Source organism: Haliotis asinina, chromosome 6, assembly GCF_037392515.1.
Source record: "Haliotis asinina isolate JCU_RB_2024 chromosome 6, JCU_Hal_asi_v2, whole genome shotgun sequence".
In the NCBI taxonomy this organism is placed as follows: Eukaryota; Metazoa; Mollusca; class Gastropoda; order Lepetellida; family Haliotidae; genus Haliotis; species Haliotis asinina.
This window is the reverse complement of record NC_090285.1, coordinates 5,665,684-5,689,626: the sequence shown is the minus strand read 5'-3', so window position 1 is coordinate 5,689,626 and position 23,943 is coordinate 5,665,684. Positions and strand designations below refer to the sequence as shown.

The 23,943-nt window shown below is 39.0% G+C and overlaps 1 protein-coding gene across 2 annotated transcripts in view; it reads right to left on the bottom strand.

Moving 5' to 3' along the window:
* LOC137288127 (protein C-mannosyl-transferase DPY19L3-like) overlaps positions 1-23,943 on the bottom strand; it is a 30,123-nt gene that overhangs the window by 5,836 nt on the left and 344 nt on the right. Inside the window, exons 1-13 of one of the 2 annotated variants that reach the window (XM_067820534.1) lie at positions 13,416-13,498; positions 8,563-8,799; positions 8,010-8,100; positions 7,636-7,757; positions 6,967-7,106; positions 6,417-6,543; positions 6,121-6,255; positions 5,418-5,549; positions 4,911-5,015; positions 4,246-4,319; positions 2,928-3,086; positions 2,118-2,251; positions 459-610 (exon numbers count right to left, since the gene is read on the bottom strand). In XM_067820534.1, coding sequence (XP_067676635.1) covers positions 459-610; positions 2,118-2,251; positions 2,928-3,086; positions 4,246-4,319; positions 4,911-5,015; positions 5,418-5,549; positions 6,121-6,255; positions 6,417-6,543; positions 6,967-7,106; positions 7,636-7,757; positions 8,010-8,100; positions 8,563-8,793 — 1,602 coding nt within the window. In that variant the 5' untranslated portion in view covers positions 8,794-8,799; positions 13,416-13,498. Of the gene's footprint in view, positions 1-458; positions 611-2,117; positions 2,252-2,927; positions 3,087-4,245; positions 4,320-4,910; positions 5,016-5,417; positions 5,550-6,120; positions 6,256-6,416; positions 6,544-6,966; positions 7,107-7,635; positions 7,758-8,009; positions 8,101-8,562; positions 8,800-13,415; positions 13,499-23,943 lie in introns of those variants that run through there. The other variant, XM_067820533.1, reaches the window with a different exon arrangement.

The following is a 23,943-nucleotide window of genomic DNA, read 5'->3' as shown; positions in this document are numbered from 1 at the left end:
GATCACTGATAGATCAACATGTTCTCACTCCACTACTTAATCTCCCTATCATATTCATGACAGGTGAGTGAGTTTACTTTTACGCTGCTTTTAGCAATGTCCCAGTAATATCAAGGAGGGTAGACACTGCTTCACACATTGTACCCACTTCATGAGCAAACACTTTAATCACTAGGAAATCTTCCACTAAGCTAAGTTAGTGAGTGAGTGAGTGAGTGAGTGAGTTTGGTATAACTCCGCTTTTACCAATATTCCAGCAATATCATGGTGGAGGACACCAGTAATGGGCTTCACACATTTTGCCCATCCACTATGCTAAGGACACACAATCAGTTTTGTAAATATTTGTTGTTAGCTGGTGTGTTATTTATTACCACACCCTGAAATATTCCAGCTTTATTAGAGCACCCACCTATTGTTTATTTCCACAGGTTCTCACTACAGAAAGCAAAACTTACAGAAAATTCCTTCAGGTTGAACTTATGCATGATAGCCCTCCACATGTCTTTGTCCACGAAGACCACACTTCCCAGCACACACATGTACGGTGTCCACAGGTACTTCATCCTCAGTGTGGACATGGCCAGCAGACCAAACAACAATGTCTGGACTGAAACAGAACACTGGGGTCAGTACAGCGGGGAAACTCTCTGCATACATTACTTTAGTGTGGGTTCTTCCAAAACATAGAAAACAGATACTTGATGTGGGTTTTAAATGTTTGTTTGTTGTTTAATGTTGCACTCAAAACAATATTCCTGTCTAGAAGTCTGTAAACAAGAGTCAACAGAAGATGACATACACCCCTGGCCCCAACATATTTGAAAGGACAAATCATCTGACAGTTACTTATTGTGTTTTTAGACCATGTCTGAATTGTTTCCATGGAATTCATGAAAAATATAAATGCCATATATCTAATCAGAAATAGTCACCATTTCAAGATCTGTCTCATATATCTGCCAAGATCTTTTGAAATGAACCCTACTTATCAGTCTCAGCTGCACAAGGTGCAAGTCAATCTTTGAATAGTACATCAACAATAAGTCTAACATTATAAGCATACACATGTCAGCTCCTCTTTCTCATACACTTTGAATAGCTATGGCACCGAAACAATGCTGTTCACAGACACTTCTCGGCTATGACAATGCATGTAAACAGGGATCAGCTTTGTCTTCGTGTTGCTATGGTTTCATGGTAACTACATCAAATTTATATACACCAAAACCTCTGATGTTTTACACACTACTCTACAGCTGAAGTTTTGGAATTAGGCTGGTGCCTGGAATTAGGCTGGTGGCTAGTGCAAACTTTGAATAGCAATCTTTGAATTCAGCCCTGTATACTCTCTTGGAAATATTACAACCATGCAATTGTTAGCTACCATTTTGTCGATTACAACATGTAACATGTGACCTGTATCCAGAAAAAATGAGCAAATAAAAAAAAATATATCTTCTGAAAGATATGAAATGGTTTTCGAGTTGTGCTCCGAAAACGAAGTCCGCAACGTGTTCATGGAACCGAGAAAATAATACATCACAAAAACCTGTAAATAGCAAAAGGCACCACTTTGGGATCTGCCACACATATCTACCAAGTTTTACTGACAGATATTAAGAGTTTTTGAGTTCTGCTCTGGGAAACAAAACACACCTTGCACTTTTGAGACTAAGTCCGAAATGTTTCCATGGAAACCGAGAAAATAATAAATCACAAAAACCTGTAAGTAGCAAAATAGCAAAAGGCACAAGTATAGGTTGATATTACTATATCTATCAAGTTAGGTCTAAAAATACAGAACGGTTTCTGAATTATGCCCCGGAAACAATGATTAAGGACGCACGGACGAACAGATGAGACGTTGACTATATCCCCCCGGCATGTAACTGGGTCTTGACCAGATAATCCAGTGATCAACAGCATGAGCATTGATTGGGATACAATGATATGTGGTGCAGAATTTACAGTTCAAGTTGACAAGACAAAAGTTGATATGATAAGAAACAAATATTACAAACCACAATCACATATTCCCTGAATAGCTGACGTAAATCTTGGAAATGATGCACATATCATTGTATATCTGGATATGGGTTATACAGGCAACCTACTTGCTACATAGGCCACTTCTGGTCGGTTGCTGAGAATGTGGGTCGGTGGTGTCTCTGTGACCTTGACCTTGTCACCAGCAGACTTCTTGCCATTTGTTGCTGGTTCGGCAGCCATCTTAACTTCAGACGATTTCCTGCATATAGATATATTTATGTGTCATGTCCTTTCAAACACACTTTCAGATTTGGCTCTGTTACACTGAGTGGCAAATATTGTCAAGCAGAGAGTGAGTGAATAGGCGTACAAGCTGCTTCATGAAATGACACTGTGAAGTGTGAAAACAAATCTGAAAGTGACAGTACGATGACTTAACCATCAACACAGTCACAAACACAGTGACTCAGACATACACACATACTTGTCTGTCACAAGGTAAAAAGCAGTACAATGTTCACCCCCATCACCCATCATTACAACATACATCTCCTGTGCAGTGACAGACTACTGAGACCTGCACACAAATACCATTCACACACAGCAGCCACCGTAGCCAGTTAATCCTCATTCAAACCACACCTTCTATGAGACTTTGTCTGAGAATCAGTAACAACAGTTCAACAACATAAATGTAAGATCTATAAGTTATAAGTATAACACAATGTAAAATCTAATCTCACCTCAATATCACAAACATTTGTAAATTGACAGGTACTGCTTGAGACTTGCACACCAGCACCTACACCCTTCAAACACAGTGGATTTTGTCTGAAGACTGTTGAACAACATTAAGTCTGCACCATAAAGGAGAAGAATGCCCACTGTAAGGGGCCATACATTGTTAACTTCAATTTTATGGATGGCCTACCAACCTGAAGTTCTGAATGACAGCGATGAACAGTGTGATGAACATGGCAGCATGACACAGGACATATGGCGGGAACACCAGCCCAGACGTCAGGCGTTGATAAGTGTCCACTGTGAGGAAGTCGAATGCCCCGAGACACAGGTACAATCGGGAGTCAAAGTCCCTGCAACACAGAGGAGCAGTAGCTGTACAAGTTGTATCATAGCAACAACATCATCAATAACTTCCTATAATTATTTTGAAAGTGTTCAGAGTTCTGGAGCCCACGAGGTTTGCACATATGGTAACTGAATTGACACTAGGGTAACGATAAGGGCATTTTAACTTCCACACACAACATGCCTATGGAGTACCAACAAACTGAACAGTCATCATATCTGCTGACAAGTTACAACATTGATTATTAACATTATTCTACTCAAGTCTTCACGGCACAAACAACACAATAGTTTTACCATGGTCCTAATGTACCATTCATCGTCACATGAACTGGACCTTATTTGATGAGACTCAGTATGCATGTATTTAGCAATGGTCACAACTTTATATGTTCAACTTTAAATTATCACTGTTGTTTGTCTGAAACATTCTGAGCATTAATACTGGCCAATCTCGGATATATATTTAGTGTTTGAAATACCTGCCTTCCCAACTGCCTGGGATGGGGTATATTCAATATTTACTGCCAGAGTTTCAAATTCACCTACCTGACAGTCAGGTTGAAATTTAGACATGTACATCATGAACATATTCATCATATTTCAGGATAGTATTGTTATGAGTGTGTATTTTCTGTATATTTTGTCATTAATTCAGTAATAATTATTATTAGGTCACAATGTTTAGTGTTTTGAATAATATGATGGGTCACATTTCGTTTTAATAGATGTCAACACTTTTAGGATTCTGGTTTATCTCCTCCTAGTTTTCCATGTGTTTACTTCCGGGAGACTTATTCAAGGGCATTCTACAGTGTTGACGATTGTTGTAAGTGCCCGAACTTTCGGGAAATGACTTAGTTGCCGTGTTCAGGGCAACACACTCATTCATAGTAACTGGAGGATATACATCATTGCCAACACTTGATCATCAAAACCCAATATATATCGTTAATCATTCCCTGGTAAAAATAAATTATTAATTCCAATATATTGTTTGTGGGCAGGTACGTTTTGGTCAGGGCTGGCAAGTTTTACATCCAACAAGTCCTGTGGTCTGGTTTAAACCTTCGGGAGTTTCATACTTTGATATATAGTTATAAATATTGCAAATGGTGAAAGTCATCAACTGTCATTGGAAAAACAAGACTAAGTCCAGCTCACCTCTGGTTCCCATAACCAAACTTTGAACTCAGGAATTTGAATATATGGTCATCAGCATCAACCTGCAGCAAGAGCTGGGGAGGAAAAACAAACGAACATATCAAGATAAACAAAACATCCTAATAATATGCATATCCCAATACTATCCTCTACTTGTAACAAACCTTAGTTACTCAGACAGATTCTCTGCATGTGAGACAATAACTTGGATATGATGACAATTATCCCAGTGTCATGGATGTCCAGTTGTGTGATGATCCAAACTCACATGTTTGCAATAACACTGCTCAGTGTCAGAAGCCCAGGTCCTTTCTGGCCTGATCACCGACGGACAATGATGCAGCCATGTTTTGTTTGTAAACACTGAAGATACTGCAGACGTGCATATTCTTCCATCAAAGAATACAAGAGATACACCTTTTAGCTGAATGGATATAATGAAATGGAATTATCAGCTGATGGGGGCAAACATGTCATCACTGATTGCTATTTCCAGCCAAGTTTTTTAGATGAATTCACATGGAAATTGTAATCCCTGCATATGATAACAAGTCTAGTACACAAGATAAATACAACTGAAGAGGAAAATCATCAATCACATAGTAACATCCCAGTGTTCAGGCTGAGGTAGGACACTGCATGAATATCAGCTGTATGTGACCTACCTTCAGCAGCGTTGTGATGACTCCCGCCAGCACCAACACCAGCACACTATAGACGACAGTCGTCACGATTCCCTTTATCACACCACCAGCTCTCTCCACATCTCCCTGCAGCAACACAAGACAATGTATCCTTGTCATATACAACACAAAACAACGTGTACTTGTCACCGACAATACAACACAGTGTGTACTTGTCACAGGCAACACAACACAATGTATACTTGCCACAGGTAACACAACACAATGTGTACTTGTCACAGACAACTCAACACAATGCATACTTGCCACAGACAACACAATACCATGAGAACTTGCTACGGACAATAAAACACAATGTGTACATGTCAGACAATGCAACATCATGTATATTTGTCACAGACAACACAGCAACATGTATACTTCTCATTAACAGTACGACACTAGGTATACCTCACAATACACCACAACACAATGTATACTTCTCCAGCCAAGCTGACACTTCTCTCAGGCCATATTGAGACTACCCACCTTAATGTACATGACAGCATAGGAAGCCAGGACTAGACTCATCCCGAGGGACACCAGGATCATCTTGTTGACGAACTGGAAGAGGCACACCATCAGCATGGTGGCCAGCATCACATGCAGCATGTTGCGTACCTGTCAAACATACATTCTTACTTCAACTATACTCCCAAATGCTTGGTCACTTGTTCAAGGATGCTGAAACGCTTTAATCTTGAGATATTTTGAATACACATTAAAGATATATATCTAAACAGATAAAATAATACTGTAGTTGTTTTCACAGATTTGATCTTATGTGTCTTTATTACATGACCCTCCCATGAATTCTGTGACTTTAGTCCTGGCCAGTAATGCAACTCAAGTTTATTCGTTGATAAATATCTGCATGAAAAGGTTTTCTTTGTGTGTTGTTTCACACTGCAATAAACTGTAGTCAAGACAATAACCACCTGTAAATAGTTGGTGTCAGAAACAGATCTTCAAATATTCTTCACAAAATCTTACATATACAATGTAATTCAACCAATTCACCAAGCCTGACCGACTGTTTCATTAAATTACATCTTACCCCCTGCATTGGTTGTGGAGATCTACTCTAAACAGGAATCTCCACGGAGTGTTATAAGAGTGAGATAATGGCTTGGCAGCGCCACCCCTTCCAAAACACATGATCAGTGAGTGAGTGAACAAATTCAGTTGTTACCTTGTATGCTGGTATGATTCCAAGGATCCAAACACCGAACAATGTGGACACTTGCAGCAGGAAGACAAACTGGTTGAACTGCCAGCACAGTGCAAAAAGGAATGTGAAAGTCAGGATGACAGACAGCAGAACTTTCTGTAAACACAAGAACAGATGGTAAGTGCACAGTAGAAATTTCATTTCATATGAAACCTACTCAACAGTTGATCTTGTGATCATATTTATGAGTCTCTGAAATATAGACTCCATCTGTATTATATATATGACGAAATGACAAGTTTTGTGACGAGACTTACCTCCTTGAGTCTGGAGATAGCACCTGCCTGGAAGTAGATTGTGATGGCAGTCACCTGGACCCACAGGAATGGCAGAGAGAAGCTCTCTCTCAGCGGAATGGTGTAACCCACACGAGTTGTGTCAATCCTGGAACATGCCACCTTTAAAGATGAGACCGATGTAGTTTGAAAAGTAGAGAAGAACTTTCCATCACCCCAAATCCCATGACCCTACATACATTCGAAACCCACATATACTGGTAAGTGCTTACAGACTAACCTTCACAATGTGGGTAATCTAAGTTTCAATTAAGATAACCTGGCAAAGGGGTAAGAGAGGTCACTCAGCAAATTTCTGTGGTTTACATTGTAGTAAGTTTAGTTTTATGCCACTTTCAGCAATATTCCAGAAAAATCACGACAAGGGACACCAGAAATGATCTTCACACATTATACCCATGACATGAATTTAATCCAGGTCTTCGGCATCACCAGCGAATACTTTAACTCTTGACTACCCCATCACCCCAGGCTTAGATTGTAGCTGTAAACCACGACTTCTGTAACACACCTGTTGGCAACATAGAACCCTGATGTGAGAACCCCTGCCAGCCAGGTCCCACTCAGAACCCATGCAGACGTGAACAGGGCTGCCACCAGCAGTGCATGGAGTGCAAAGGTGCAGATGATGTAGAATAGAATCGGCAGCATCTGTAGACAGACAAATAGCATCACAGAAACTTATGACACTATTTTTGTGAAATTCACAGAAAATTAAACTTTGAAGACAAACGTACTTCATTGTCACCTGCAGATTTACTCTGAGAACAACTGTAGACAAAGTTTGCCATCATCTTGATCTCTTGTACTATATTTCAGATACCCAGAACATTAGATCCTTAGAACATTACCCTGTGCTCACCTTAACCCACAATTCACTACATGATACACAAGACACCAGTACTCACTTTGACCTCTTAAACTTTATTTCAGATAACCAGTTCTTAGCGAATTATCCAGTGCTCACCCTGACCCACAGTACTGTATACCCCAAAACTGAAGTACAAGACAACTTGTACTCACCTTGACCCTTCTACACTGTACACGACATAAACTACTCATCTTGAACTTACTGGCGTGTACACAACACCCAGTACTCACCTTGACCTTGCTACCACATACAATATACCCACTACTCACCTTGACCACTTCTACTCAGTACATGACACCCAGTACTCACCTTGACACCCAGTACTCTGTACATGATAGCCAGGACCACCTCCTGGTAGATGTTCATTCTTTCTAGGATGTTGATGACACTCGGGTGTTCTGTCAGCTTGTCATTCATCAGGTCATAGATACCTTCACACAGAAACAATTATGTATACACATTTGGACAATTAACACTTCTACTATATACCATGCAAGAGTAAACCATATCCAACTGCAGGGACATTGAATGACTTTTAAGTTCCTCTAATGGTCTATAAGGAAATGTGATTAAATGTTAATCTAAGTTAACAAAAATGCAATTATCCCTACATTTTTCCCAAAAGAGGGAAGTATGGCCAAACTAAACTTGCGATGTCAGTCAGAGTCATTAAAGGCACCCACCTTGTGATATAGAAGGAGCTTTCACCATCTGTTTATAGTAGGAGTAGTATAAACCAGACTCCGTACGGAATGATATTTCTCTCTCCACCTCCTGCAAAACAAACCAGTTGTGCAGACTAATGCTCATCACCAGATTGTCTGGTCTAGACTTGATTAATCACAGACCATTAGCTGGAATATTTCTGACTGCAGAGCTAAACAACAAGAATAAAAATCTACATACATTTATATTCACTTATCATAACAATACTTTTTGTTCTAGCTTCCTTAGATGATAAGTGTGTCGTGTGATAGTGAGTGAGATGATAGTGTGTTAGATGATAGTGTGGTAGATGATAGCGAATTAGATGATAGTGTGTTAGATGATAGTGAGTTAGATGATAGTGATTAGATGATTACTTTTGCTGCAATTATACTGGTAAATTATAATTCATATCTGCAGCACAAAAAGGTTAAGGACTTGCCAGTTCTTTCATACTAGTAATCTGTCACGGCATGGCAGATTATCTATAGTGATGTGAAAGAATCCAAATTTTGTTTTAGTGCAGATTACCTTGATGTTTGTGAACCACAGCCTGTTTTCATGTAGTGTGTACATCAACCATGCATGGGCGTAGCCACACAAACACATCGCGATCACCCCCAGCACCACATTGTTGAAGATGGTGGTCACTATGTCAGGCCCTCCCTCATCATTTGCGCTATCTGTCGGTGTCTTTGACCTTGACCTTGGGTCTGTATTACGACCTCCACCTTTACCCTTTCTTCTCCTCGTGTCAGACATGTTTAACTGCAAAACAGAAAGGTATCATCACAATGCAAACGATAACAGCATGGCAAAACTGTCAAAACTTGTGCTGCTGCAGGTTCCATGTTCTTGTAGCAAACAATATTTTCCATTGCATGAAGCATTAGTCTTGTTCAAATTTGACATACAATTATTGTAGTTTGTTGTCAGCTAATATACAATGAGTTGTTCACCTGTCACAAAGGGCACATGGACTGATGTACCCTTGATGTATGTTTATGTTAACACAATTAAACATTGAGGGTACATCCACCCATGGGCCATGAGGAACCAGTGAACAACATATACTAAGCATCAAAAGAAACATCAGTAGATATTCCAAATTTGACAGGCACTTTATTCAATTCATTACAGAATGTGATGCAATAAGTGTATGGAAAAACGGTTTTGTTTACAGTTTCTACACACATTGATGAATAACTAACCAGCATTTCATTGGAATACGTTAACGTTTAATGTCCAAACAGAGTCCTGACTTCAGTACCTCGTGTGACCACCACGGGAGGCAATGACCGCAGCACAACGTCGAGGCATGGAGTCGATTGATGAATGCCATGGGCACCTGGTTCCACACTCTTAGGAAGGCTTGACGCAGTAAATCAGCTGTGTTTGGTCTTGGGATGACGTCATTCAACCGCCTTTGAATTTCGTCCCAAAGGTGTTCAATTGGATTTAAATCGGGACTTAGGGCTGACACCATTCTGCTGTAGGAAGTCCCGTGTAGCCCTTGCAGTGTGGGCTCTGGCATTATCGTGCTGAAACACGTTGTTACGGTGACGAGCAAAATGTGGTATAACGTGGGGTCTGAGGGCTTGGTCAATGTAACGCGCTGCTGTGATGCCGCCTCCTCTTCCAGGACCAAGATTCTGGAATACCACAGGACCAACTCTCTGGTTTAGGCCAATTCCCCCCCCCAAACCATGACGCTGGCACCTCCCCATGCGTCCCTTTCCATCACATACTCTAACGTAACGCTGGCCGCGTTCTTGTTCTGCCATCTGCCGTAGAAATGCAGTACCGACTCTCATCTGTGAAGAGAACAGTTCTCCACTGTCTGTGTCTCCAGTTTTGACGGTACTGGGCAAACTGTAGACGTTCACGGCGATGACGTGGCGTGAGGATTGGTCCATGGTAAGGTCTGCGGCACTGAAGGTTACTACTGCTAAGACGTCGGCGTACAGTGGAAGTGCTGAGCGGTCGCCCATATGTCCCAATTGTCTGACGTGCTGTCTCAGAGGCCTGTTGGAAAGGAGTCTGTACGTGGCGTCGCACAATGTGGCGATCTTGACGTCTCGTGGTGACCCTTGGTCTACCGGTGCGGGGACGGTCGTCTGTGGTGTTGGTGGTCCGGAAGCGTTCCTGAAACCTGTAGATGGTCCGAACATTAACATGGAAGTGGTTAGCAACGGCTTGGGCAGTGTGACCAGCTTCTAGTCGTCCTATGGCTTGGTTCCTCTGAGCTGACGTAAGACGTGGCATCCTGCTGACGTTTTGACGTTAATGTTTCAACCAAGTTTGGGGGTGCATTTTATAGGGCTGGATCAAGAGAAAAGCACGTGCAGCATTTGATGCATGCACTGCATGCAGAACACCGTACCCTCTTCATGTTCATGCTGCGTTTTGGTGGACCTTTCCTGGGTTCGAATTTGTGTTTGGAGACAAATGGTTTTTGTCACGTAAAGCTTGATTTTCTGACCAAAAAATACAATCATAACATTTGCTAAGTTTTCAGTTTTATGGTCGCAGTAAGGAAACTGCCAACCTGACGTTTCTTTTGATGCTTAGTATATTTATCTTATTGAACACCTCAGTGTTAATTTTGAACTGTTTGAAACAAGGGCAGCCATCGCTAGATTTTGTAGACGACAAGAAAAACAGATTTAGATTTATTTCCCTTCCATAGATTTGCATTCACAATACATTGGCAATTTCCATACATCACATGAGATTCAATGTTATCTGAGATAAAGAATTACTACCACAAAGTACAAAATGAGTTCAACATTCCCAGTGGGGTACATAGAAAATGTTACTCGCTTGTAAGCGGGGTACACTGAACATAATAAAAGAGCACACAGCCAATGAGAAAATAACATTTATCGGCAAGGTAAAACAAACTATGATAACTATCAAATGACACTTTACTGTAGTATTTGGGTGTATTCAGAATCTTAAAGATCGAAAATATCCTGAACAAAAGACATTTTATTTCAAGAAGTCACATCTGCTGATCCACTGAGCAAAGAGGCATCATTGTTTGATACTGACAGTTTAACTTGAATTGAGTATATTGCTTTCGGAGCTGGACAACTATAATGTGCAGACTGTTACGTCAATCAATCCACCGCCTTCCAGTACTAGGACTTTTCCCAACAGTCATCTGTCTCACTATCCCTGAGTCCATTTTCCCTGATGCTAAAGCCCTAAATAAAGTATGTCTAGATTCCTTCATAATCTTCTACCTCACAAAGTCTCCTTTTCAGTTCAAATGTGCTTATTTCTTACTACAAAATATTCAGGGACCATGCACTAGTATAGACTGACAACAGAGTTATATCATATCAGCTTCCATAGACAAACAAGGACAGTTTGACAATTCATTTAGCAGGTCCACACAGTTAAAGTTAAGTGGTCAATTTCCATCAGATTGGAGAAACAGTGTTCATCAAAACTAATAAAAATCTGATGTTTGATATGTTGATAAAGTAAAAAGAGAGCTGCCCTCTATAATAACAGTGTTATACAGCAGATATTTAGCATGTTTTCTAAATGTAATTATAGTATATTCTTAAGGCACTGTATTAAGTCCTAGCACTACCAGCAATGATGAGTTTGGAATGGGATCTCGGTTTGGAGAAAGGGAGGTGCACATAAATCATAAGTTCAAAGGTTAGGGGTAAAATGCTCCTTTTTTCAGGGGAGAAGTAGGGGGTGTCCACCCTGGGATTGCCGGAGGTAAGATACCAGCTCACTCCACATATTTAGCACTCCAAGTATCAGAGATCACTTGATATGACACAGATAAAGGCCAGATTTAAATACTCATATATGATATATGACACATCCAAGTTCTAATATCATTGATATATGTCAATGATATATGTCAATATATCATAGTATCATAACTGCTGAGTAATCCTGAGAGTACTATTCACACAAACATGACATGATCTGATTTACCTGTCTGGCTTCACACTTACTTAACATTGGATCAGCTCCCATCTAATGCAGTAATCTAGCCAGGTGGCCAACTAGTCTGCTGATAGACACTGAACGAACCAGTTTAACAGGACAGAAACAGGTTCAAATGACATAACAGGGTTCTCACAGAATCAATGAACCCTGAGGTGAAGCTCCAGACCCAAGCATGGGTACAGGATCATGTAGGATCATATCTGTCCTCTCTAATCAGTAGTTGGTAACATGAGGCGCTTGTTGAAACCACACTATGTACTGCAGTCACTTGTTACAACCTGCCCCCCATCCCCCTTCTTCCAAGTTCTGTGTCAACAGTCTAGGCCAGTCTATGAGTTCTATGTTAGTTGGAATACCTACATGGCAGAACACATGACGCTGGTGTCTGGATATTTTGAGTATTTTAGTAATACAGGATACATACTATTGATGAATATAATCATGACCATGATTTCAGATTGTGGTTTGTTGTTTAATGTAACACTCAGTAATACTCCAGCCATATGACAGCAGTTTGTCAAATAATCAAGTCTGGACATGAAACTCCATTTCTCTATTGAAGCCACTGACTGTCTGACAGGCCAAATGTCCTGAGAATGAGATCTAAACTTGGTAATGATACTGACAGGACTTATGGCTATTTGTTTCCATAGCAATAACTAAGAAGTAGATAAAGTGTTCACACAGATTAAGAAGACTTGAGGTCTTCAAGACAAACCCCATTAAGTACTGAAACTCAGGGACACTCTATGTTTCTACCTTTTAACATTAAGGGTATGATGAGGAGTCAACTAGTTTTGTGCTAAATTTCAAGGATTGGATATGATGTATATATGGTATTATCAAAATGTTTTTGTTTTGTCTAAACAGTAAAATACAAAGAAATTCCAGCTGTTAAATGTAAAGGAAATTATTTAACTTAATTTGTTTAAACAATATAAACATGACATGGTGATTTCTTAAAACATTATTAGTGGGTATGATTTACTGAATGGTATTTATAAATAGTCTCACAACAAATGGATATATAACATACAGTTCACATATGAAACACACTTGTAGATAACTTCTTTAAGAGGCATTTTAGAAGTTGTATACATGAAGGACACAAAGTTCGATGGATAGTCATCAGATTGAAATAAAAAAGTTCACGATCCATAGGTCTTGGTTTTCCTTTATCCTTGAGATACAGAGCTGATATGATAAGCTTTGTCTACTCCAGGACAAGCACTACACCCTTGCGACAACATGACATGCCCTGGCATACCACCACAGGGGCTGCAGCATATCCGTAGTTATAACACATCTATGGCTATATCACTATCACCTACACCTTGTTAACCACTGTCACCAGCAGATGCAACCTAATCTACTGTCAAAGCAGCATGGAAATATATCATTACGTTGTTGTGGACGTGCTACTTGTTACAACCACCCACGAAGATGCTCCATGTGGCTGGACATCAACGTTACACAGGAAGGCGTCATTAGGTCTTACTATCAAGGGGACTGACACGAACATATTTTTCCATTTTAAATATACTTGGTAAAAAGGCATAAATGTATTCTTTGTAAGTACTAAAATATTGTCATTAAAGTGAATTTAAAGTTTTAAAGTCAACTATCAGATTAAAATACCATGCTATGGCGGTGGTTTGGATAGTGTATATTTAAGTCAGGAAAATTGACAAGAGAATGTTTGACAGGGTCCCCCTGGTAACTCCCTACAAGGATAGGCTTGTCATGACTGAATGCACACCACCATACAGGTTTGCCAGCTTCTATTCATAAGTGAATTGTGTCAATACAGCCTGGTCTCCCTTGATTCACCACTGTGGGCAAGTCCCACTGCTCGGATACCTTGTGCTTCAACAAACTGTCCATACAACCATTCACTCAGACTGACATACATTTCCAGTGTGTACAGTCTTCAAGTTACTTGTCTTAACATACATATAGCATCTTTCACTATGCTAACTGAAGATTCCCTGTAACATATTTCTGAATCTATAGCATGACACTAGAATTGTCTGAGCTAATTTAATTTACTTCATACCATAAAACCGACCATGAACTGCCAATAAATATTGATGTCATGCCACTGATGTAGTGTCTGATGTATTTTTGACAATGTGTCAACAGCATGGGTCTGGGGAATTTCTGTTTGGTCAAGAATTGAACCTGTGTGTGTAGGGTTGGATGATTGTACCTCCTGGGAACATCTTATAGTTTATAGCCTCTATCAAGACTATTCAACATAAAGACATACAGTCATGGTGTACTGGTCACAACATGCTACAAAAGAAAGATTGTTGTGCTTGCTACATAAACATATCTTGGCAGAGAACCTTGGTCATACACAAATGGTTTGAATGTAACAGAAACAGTCACAATATTGCAGAAATAGAACTTTACAAATAAATGAGTTCAACACTACACTGACCTAAACCTAAATGGAATGTTTATTTATGGTACGTTGCTAGCCATTGACAGGTTGATTGCCTATTTTTTAGTCCAATATGGGGAGATGTCGGATTGTACACACTGATAGTGTCACTGGGACCAGAAATTGGTGTTGCAATTCAGAATGTACAGATGTCGAGTAATTCAATGTTTAAATGATGATAATATAGAAGAAGGCTACCGGAACCCCTAAAATAGATCAGAATTCACAGATTGTCAGATAATTCAGATGTCAGATCACAGACGATCCACTGTATTGCTAGCAACACTTACATGATCATTTTGTCATAAAAATCATTCACGCAAACATAACAATTGCCACTTTAAAAATTCTTTTCTGTTGACCTCTGATAATTATGCTAAGCTGGTGCTTACTCTAAATAGCAGGTGCCCTCAACACGATTATCATAAATACCCAACACCTACAGCCAGTTATTGTTCTTACAGAAAATCTAAGGCTTTAATGGGATAATCACATTCATACAGATACATTCAATGAGATTTCACGAGAAATCAGGCATGAATTTACCATAACAAGGAACGTTTGGCTTCTCCAAGACATGAAGTGTGAATGTATAAGTAATGATCCATGTTCATAACTGTGCACAGCTTAATGGGGAGATAAGTACTCCTTATGTAACGACTGTAAGGATAGGCTGCAGAGAGCTGGAGGTTTTAGTGTCAACACAAACATCAGTAATAGTGTAAGGCTTATTGAACCGACTTTGTCAAGGCAAGGATAATCAATCAGGGGTGAAAGTGAAATAGCTTGTTGGTTCCACATGATGCTCATTCAGTGTAAATTGTGAAGGCCAGCTAGTGTTGAGTTGGATTATCAAGTGGTTGCCTACATCAAAGAACATGAGCACCCTGATATTAGGGATGTGTACTGGCAAATAAATTCTATTGCACTATATTACGATCCAGGTACCCGTATTGCAACATATTGGGAATTTAAGTATTTGCCAGCAAGCGGCACTAAGTTCATATGTCGATCCTATTTGCTACATTACAAGTCCCTCAGTCTAAGTAAACTTAGTCTCAGTGTATTTCGTTACACTCCTACACTGAGTCTAAGAAAACCTTATGGGAGGTCGCGTCAGGTAACCTTTGAGATTGACCAATCAGTACACAGCTTACCAAATCGTGAAAGTGGACATTCGCACATACCTTTTGAACTTTTTATCTCGAAAAAGTTCGTACCCAAATAATTATGAATGCTATTTCGCATACGCTTGCTTCCGGGTGATGCATACAGCGTACGTACAACCATGACAACGGTGAGTAAACAGTCGCTGAATATAGTGTTTGGGGCAATATTCAAAGATGTCATATTGTGGAAATATTAGCTAATGGTAACCATGTGAACAGAAACCCCAAAGTGTATATACTGCAGGTCAAATAATTGTGTTATATGTGGATTTTGTTTGTGGAAGGATCTGTGTCAGTGACCGGAATATTTTGAAAGTCCCTCCAATCCCTAAATAGTAGCCGTTGTCAGATTGGTTAAATCTATTTGACCGTCTCGCGTTTGATTGGACAGTCATTGGTCACTCAAAGGTTACCTGATGCGACCTTCTACTAGGTTTTGTTAGACTCAGTGTTGGAGTGTAATGAAATACACCAAGACTAAGTTTACTTAGACTGTTCCTTGGTTTTACTGGAGCTCTATCCCATTGTTGTGTGTGTGATTGTATGGGGTCACATGTGGCATTGAAAGTGTGTTATGTTTAACTGCAATAACCTGGCTACTTTGCACATCCTTCAGAACGGAAAAGCAAATTGCCACTGCAGCTACTTTACCAGATCATGAGACACTTAACTCATTGTGCTATGGAAAATAATTGTGCGATCCTGGCAAAACATGTACCAGGTAAAGAGAGCTGCATGGAATGATGCCTTGTCTTGTTTCCAGTCCAGCTCTACAAACAGTTTGCACCAAAGTCAGCCAAGCTCCCTACCAAGATTCCAGCATTCAATGAGGTCTTCCTGGACTACAAGCACAAGTAAACACACTGTGGTTGGTAGCCATATCTCAATCCACACATCAAGTCTACTGATAAGGATTGTAAGCATTAAAACATGGTTGTGTATAAACAGTGTTAAGAGCAATGATGGCATCCTTTATCAACAGAGGCAGTGCTGGTAGACCTTTGTAACATATTGCCATTCAGTTCAATGTATAACCTACACATCAATCAAGACATGCTTAGCAGAGATACGTTTCTTCTATATTAGGGTAGGTAGGGGCAATCCTTTATTGTCAGCAGAGGGAGTCGCACTTTTCAGACTAGAGTACATTCTAAAGGGAATCAAAAGACAGCAAGCCCACCCCATCCGAAAACGACTGCAAATCACAGTCGACTTTCTAGATCACATGTGCAGGTCTCTACACCAGGGATGTTTTACCCCTTTCGTTGATGGTTTGATGTTAGCAGTTGTTTGTTTGGCCTTTTTTGGGTTCCTTCGATGCCGGGCATTTACAGTTAGAGGCAGTTTTGACTGTGGCAGTAATTTGTGTGGGGATAATGTTGTGTTAGGAGGATACATGTAATTCCTTTATGGAGCTTACCCTCTGGTCCTCAAAGACAGATCCATATCGGAGAGGTGTCAAAATAGTCGTTTTTGAAAGTCAGTGATTCCAAGCTGCACAAGCTATATCGTTATATCTGACGCTAAGAGCCTCTATCTCATATCCCTCCCTATTGGTGTGGCTACTACAGCAACAGCCAACTTCGTCGCCGACCATCTAATCCAAACCTTCGGTCGATGATCATCAATGGCATAGATATAATACATTCATACCTCTTTGGCTACACTAAAAGCCGCTCAACTATGAGTCATTATTAACCTACTTTTGGGGCGGGACTCAATTCTGTAACCAAAAACTTTTTCTGGGCCTCACATTTTGCAACAAGCCTCCTTTTTGGGACAAGTTTAATCATATTTGCTTTCTACCCCAAAACTGTATTATTGTACCTTCGTGGTATTTGTCAATATATATGTTTTTCATGTGTACAAATAGACTTATGCTGTATATTTTATATATAGGTTGGCCTGGCTTACAGCGCTCATCCCTTTAGTAGGTTTTTAGCAATATCAGTGCTGGTGTCTACTAGCTGTTGCAGTAGTCCTAATATAATAAGTAATGGGGACATCACCCCAGGCTTACTTATTATGGGATTAGTGGAGGGGCCAGTAATGGGCAGATTACTTGTCTTCCTGCGCTCACTCCATAATATTATACAATATTCATGTGACTGCTTCATTGTTTGTGCATGTAAATAGTCAACAATGTTAAGCCTCTAGCATGTATTGGGGTGCAATGGCTGGCAGGCATAAGAGCTAAAGCTTCTGCCCAGAAAAGATGTTAGACACCCTTTTATGTCAGATCAATCAAATTTATAAACATAAGTACAAAGACAACACACAGTGGTTTTGCCAAAGGCTGCAATATTCCACCTACACAATGACTGTGGATATTTCAGCCTTAATCAGACACTCCTGTAAAAGACATCATGAGCACTGATCTATGCATTTGGGACATGATGCCCACATATCTGGAGTGTAACATGTCAATGCAGTCAGCCTTACCATGCAATGTTATAAAAAGTATTATAACTGCAGTTGTCCAATTGTCCTTCGGAACTATGTTAACATACATGTATATGGATGTTACAGCATTGGTGAATTTAAGGATCATAAATATCCTGTGTTAGGAACTATATTCTGTTTTTAATAGATACGTTTTCTAACTGCAATTCCCTAGAACCATCATAACATATACGGATGTTATAGCATGAATGTGTTTATAAAATCCTGTCTTAAGAACTCTACTGTGTTTGCATTCTTTGGCAAGCTAAATACTTACAGGATAACCAGGCAGCTTCAAGAAATTACAGATTATCTGTTCTTAGTTAAGGAGTGGTATTAATCCTCAGCTTTTGGCAAGGGACTTACACCACGTATTTACTAGTGACATGTTATACGGAATTCTGAGTTTCAGGTAGGTTACTAAACCCCATTTGAGAGAGAAAAGGAAGAAAAAAATGTAAAAAAGTCAACCCTAGGCCTACAGAGAAACTTCATTCCAGGCAGCCTACTGCTCAGATGACAAAATATAATCAGTTTGATGAACAATGAATAGTGTCATATTGTTTTGAGAAACACTGTGACATCACATAGTTTCAACTGACCTGTCATAGTATCAGCACTGATACTAATCACTAATCACTAATCACTAAAAGACAAAATAGTTTTTTTTATCATACATAAATTATGTATGATAAAAATAATTCTGTTGTTGAACTAGTGATTTTCATCTCCTATAAATAGCACACATTTTGCTGTAAGTTTTACTGTAAAGTGCATATCAACATACTATGTCATAAGGCTAGTGTTACTCAGTCAGGTAGTGAGTACAGTGAACAATCTTCCTGCTGAAACATATTTCCAACAACGCACTTGCAACATGTACTTTGTCAAGGTCATTTCTCAATAACATGCCTGGTCTCTAATAAGCGCAGGCCTCCAAAAAGAGCCAGGGCTAAAGCAACTATTCAAGATATAAGCACTGGGTTTACTATGGAGTTTTCAAATAAAATACAAATGGAGAATCCATATTTAATTCCACTGAAACTTTAAGCACTAAGGCCACCTTTCACAAAGCACTTAGGTGTTCGTAAGTTACTAAGATAAGCTTAGTGCAATGTTAAAGAATGGGAGATAAGGTTAACCCTTAGTAAAGGTTGCTTCGCGAAAGGAATCCCTGTCTCCCATAAGCACTCGTCCCTATTAAGTGTCAGGTTTGTGACTTTGATGAATTGATAAGTGCCAAGGCACTAATTAGAGGAAATAAAGAGTGGACTTTCACAACTATCCATTGACATGCATGCTATAGTAATTGCCCTTCATCAAAGGGAAGTTACTCTTGCTGTAAAATGTCATGAAGATTTTGAATATCTTCTCCAAACATTGTCAATAGGTCATGACTTGCAGTTTGATATCCCACACTCTGTATATGTCAAAATACAATTTCAGACTTATTACAGGCAGATCTGCCAGTGGCTGTTTCACAGCAGGACGAAGATCCCAAACCACATGTCTATAGGTGCAGGTATAAAAACTGATCATGCTGAACACTTGTCTGCAAAAGAGAAAGGCCTCTGTTATGCTCTGTTAGCCAGAGTCTCAGTATTGTAGATATTTTGATAATAATAACAATTATTGCAGTAACTTCAGCTGATCCCCTATGGCCAATTCTGACTTGATTGCTGATTATAGACAAGATTAACATTAGACATGTCATCATGTCATTGCAAATCTTCTAGCCGATACAAAACACTGTATCCTTCTACATACTGCCTGATACCAAAGTATATAACTGTGCAAAACACAGTATACACACACTGAATTCTGGGTAAAAGTAAAATAAACAACACGGTCATTGAATGGTCATGCATTTGTCATGGGTATCATTGTTGTTTTGTACTATAAGTTTATAGCAGGACTCCAGATAAGTTTTGAACATCAGGAGTACAAACTCCATAATTCTTCAAAACAGGAGCATATATTAGAAAACCTAAGAGTACATTATCTAATGATTCTAAGACCATACAAAATTGTCCTGGGCCCTTATTCTCAAAACGTATGTAGCCCTAAGAATTCGTAACATTGATCATGGCCAATGTCTTAAGAGTAGGGCTCAGAAGTGTGTAGAGCTATGAACGTTTCGAGAATAGCTACCATGGGTCCTTATTCTTGAAACACTTGTAGGCCTAAGAATTCTAAACTTTGATCATAGCCAAAATGTTAAGTATGGATTTAAGAAGTTCGTTGGGCTACGAACATTTCGAGAATAGCTAGCCTGGTGCGTACATGCTGTGTTTTCTTATTGTTTTTTTGGTACCACACATACACTGATATGGCCCTTATCTGGAACCCTGTTGTAGTGTTCTGTAGTGCTAGTCAACTGTTTTGATGATGTGTGAGGGCTGGGTAATAATAGGTAATAGAAACTGATCATTGTTAACTAACCATCAATCAGTTATCAATTAACATTTGAGAAGTAAGTTCAAGACAAAATGCTAAAAAAATGACAAACAATCAGCCATATCACACAGATCCCCGTACCACAAAAAGATCATATCGCTAACATGATTGTAAATCTCATTTTTTATCATAGACTTATGATGACACTGAAGAAGTTAAAAGTGACGACAAGTTTGTTGAGCAAATTCTGATAAACATAAATCAGTAGAATTGATAAGAAATAAAACTCTACAATCTCTAAATTGGTCTTTTTTCTAATTCCACTTGAAAATAATGTGACTTGTCAACAATGAGCCATAAGTCATGGGCACAGTTTCTTCCAAGTCTTTATCTTGTGCCCACAAACTATGCAAGCACACCAACTGTCAATAGAAACTATTCACTGATACCATGTACTCACAGATAAAGTCCCAGCCATCAAAAAGTTGCCAGCCAATTAAGGCCCAAATCAAGTAGTGCACATACACGTTCCAATCTTTCACCTGTTGTTGGCTCAATCAATTCGTCATGTCATTGATTTGATATTGATTTAGCACTGGAGGTTCAACTAAGAGTTAAATGAAAGCTGCCCTTAGGGTGGCGTAAAGAACATGCACTACCTCATCCCATAGCAGGTTGCCATGACAGAGTGTGACAACCACATCCATCTTCCAACACCATGGGAACACTACATTGCATTATGAATTGTTCTTGGACCACTATTTGCTGTGCAATGGTGATGAAGCATGTGGCAATAAGTCATCAAGAAGGGCACTTCAAATGCAATGTGAACATCTGGGATATATGAAGGGTTCAAAACATGGGACCCTTGGTAGGCAAATTGGGAAAAACAAATTTTTTTCCAGAATTGTTTATTTTATTGTCAGAGGTATTCTAACTTGGCATTTGATAAAATAACATAAAATTTCCTCTTTTAGGAGGATCTGTTGTCAATGGAATACAATTCACCTTGACCAAGCCATCATATTATTTACAACAAAATTTATTTGAAATATTTAACTTATTAAATCCCTGATTTTTTCACCTGAGTCATAATATGTAAGAGAGAGAAAAAGAGAGAGAGAAGCTGTGAAGTCAACAGTAGATGTTACCAACACAGGGGCTGAATAGTTGGGTCACATAGACAGCAGTGAGGGAGTCAACTGATAGAGGGTATGGTAATCACAGTGACATGTAACATGACTCGTCTGAGTGAAAAATTGATTTATCATATTACGCATCATTTGTTCTGAGAAGTCAGACTGACTTAAATTGATCAATTCTTAAATGTTGACAGATGGCACACACCTGTTGGCTGTTCATCACCCTGATCTTAATTACAGGAATGAACTAGTAATTTGACCACATTAAAATTGAAACACACAGGTCTAACTGTGTTCAGTTACTGGACTTGCATGCATTTTCTTCAACCAGGAAAGCTGGTTTGGTCAAACAATTTAAGACGTGAGTGAGGAGTTTGGTTTTAGTACTTTTACATCGCTTTTAGCAACATTTAAGCAATCACACAGAGTACTCAAGCAATGGACTTCACACACTGTACCCATGTGGAGAATTGAACCCAGGTCTTCAACATGACGAGTGAATGCCTGAACCATAAGGCTACATCACAGACCATCACAGACTCATGAGAAGGCATTGACAAATACAGGATTTCCGATGTTATGGAGTGAAAATGGTGTATATGTCATCATTATAACAGAAATATAACATAACACTAAAGGAAAATTCTACATTTCAGAACAGTAATATCTACTCTGTGTAATTATTTTTCTCAAATGACCAGTGAAATACATCTACATTCACTGAAACACATCCTTGAGCTCATGATAAAAACTTAAGTGAAACGATTACACAATACCATTTAGTAAGTGGTCAGATGTAACATAGGTTATATTTGGGATTACACTTTCTTAGTAGGGCCAGACCAATTCTATTTCTTGCTTTACGGATCTGCTGGCCATACTTTTTTCAAGAATATGAAAAGAAAATAGAACTTTCGCACTCAAAAAAGAAAATCCTAATGTTTTCCTGCCTACCTTTAGGTTGTCAAAGCACAAAAATCCATAAAACAAGAAAATAAAATGGGTCTGGTCTTAAGTACAAATTCTGTTACTTTCTTGAGTTGAGTCCCATCCGGGATTCGAACCCACACCCTCAGTACTATGCATTCTAATGATATGTAAATTTACCTTCATCAAACTTGTGGGACTCAATAAGATAGATCCATTTTTAAGGCAACAGGTTGGCCGTAGATTAGCTATACACTGGACAAGCAGGACTAACGTACCCAATAAAGTCAATAATGTTAATGATAATTGACACCTCCTCCTAATGATCATTGGCACTATCCTATCAGATATCAATATTCACTAGTGGATATAGTTCCTTAAAAACTACTCAATTAATTCTTCATTGACAATAGTCATATTAAGTGTGTAGTGCTTGCTAATTAGTTCAAATGATTGAAACTTTATAGTATTTTTGTGGCCAAAGAAGAGGCCATATCAATCATAAAGTTATTTTTCAACAGGTCTATGCTGCCTAAATGGCCGTTGTTTCATACTGCCCCCAGCAACAATCCACCTTTCACAATGATCTGTAAATAATGTCTTCACCAGAAAATATAGTGACTGACATCAGCATCTACACAAATGGCAATGATGACATATGTCCAACAAGGCAGAGGGCCTTACAGTATTGGTTAGTGTGCCTTCAAAGACAAGCACGAGTTGCCGCAGATCAGTCTGACTAAATGGATGTTCACAGACAGCTAAAATTGTAGGTTCATAACATTGAACACCAAATTGTGCTTTTGTGTAACCTGCATGAGTGAGTGAGTGAGTGAGTGAGTGAGTGAGAATGTTTTCCTGTTGCTTTCAGCCATATTCAAACAACATTACATGACACCAAACATGTTCCATGTGTAAATTTCATGTAGGTCTTTGTGTGACAAGTATCATTTGTGTGATGTGTGACAGTAGCATGAGAATGTATATATTCTAATGAATTTCAAGAATTTCAAAGATAAGGTAGTCCCATACAGGGTTTATCACTCTACTTTCTAGCATATTTCATCATGCCAGTTTGACAATGTCTTGTTTATTCTAGTTAGAAAGTTGGGGTGCTCTGAAAAAGTAACAACAAATAACAACTGGTCAATATTTACTCTGGAATATCCTAAACAATTTCATATATTCTTGAACAAAAATGTGTTTTATATTACATACAGAATTCTGCCATCAGGGCAACTTATGTATCATAGACTAATTCTAAATGTGGATATATATGTTACATATTGCACCTGATTATCGTCTAATCGATAATCAAATACTGTGCGTTGACCGTAGAAACAATTTAAAAAGTCGAAATAAACAATCGATTACAGTGAATTTATTTGAGAAAATGAACAAAATCCCT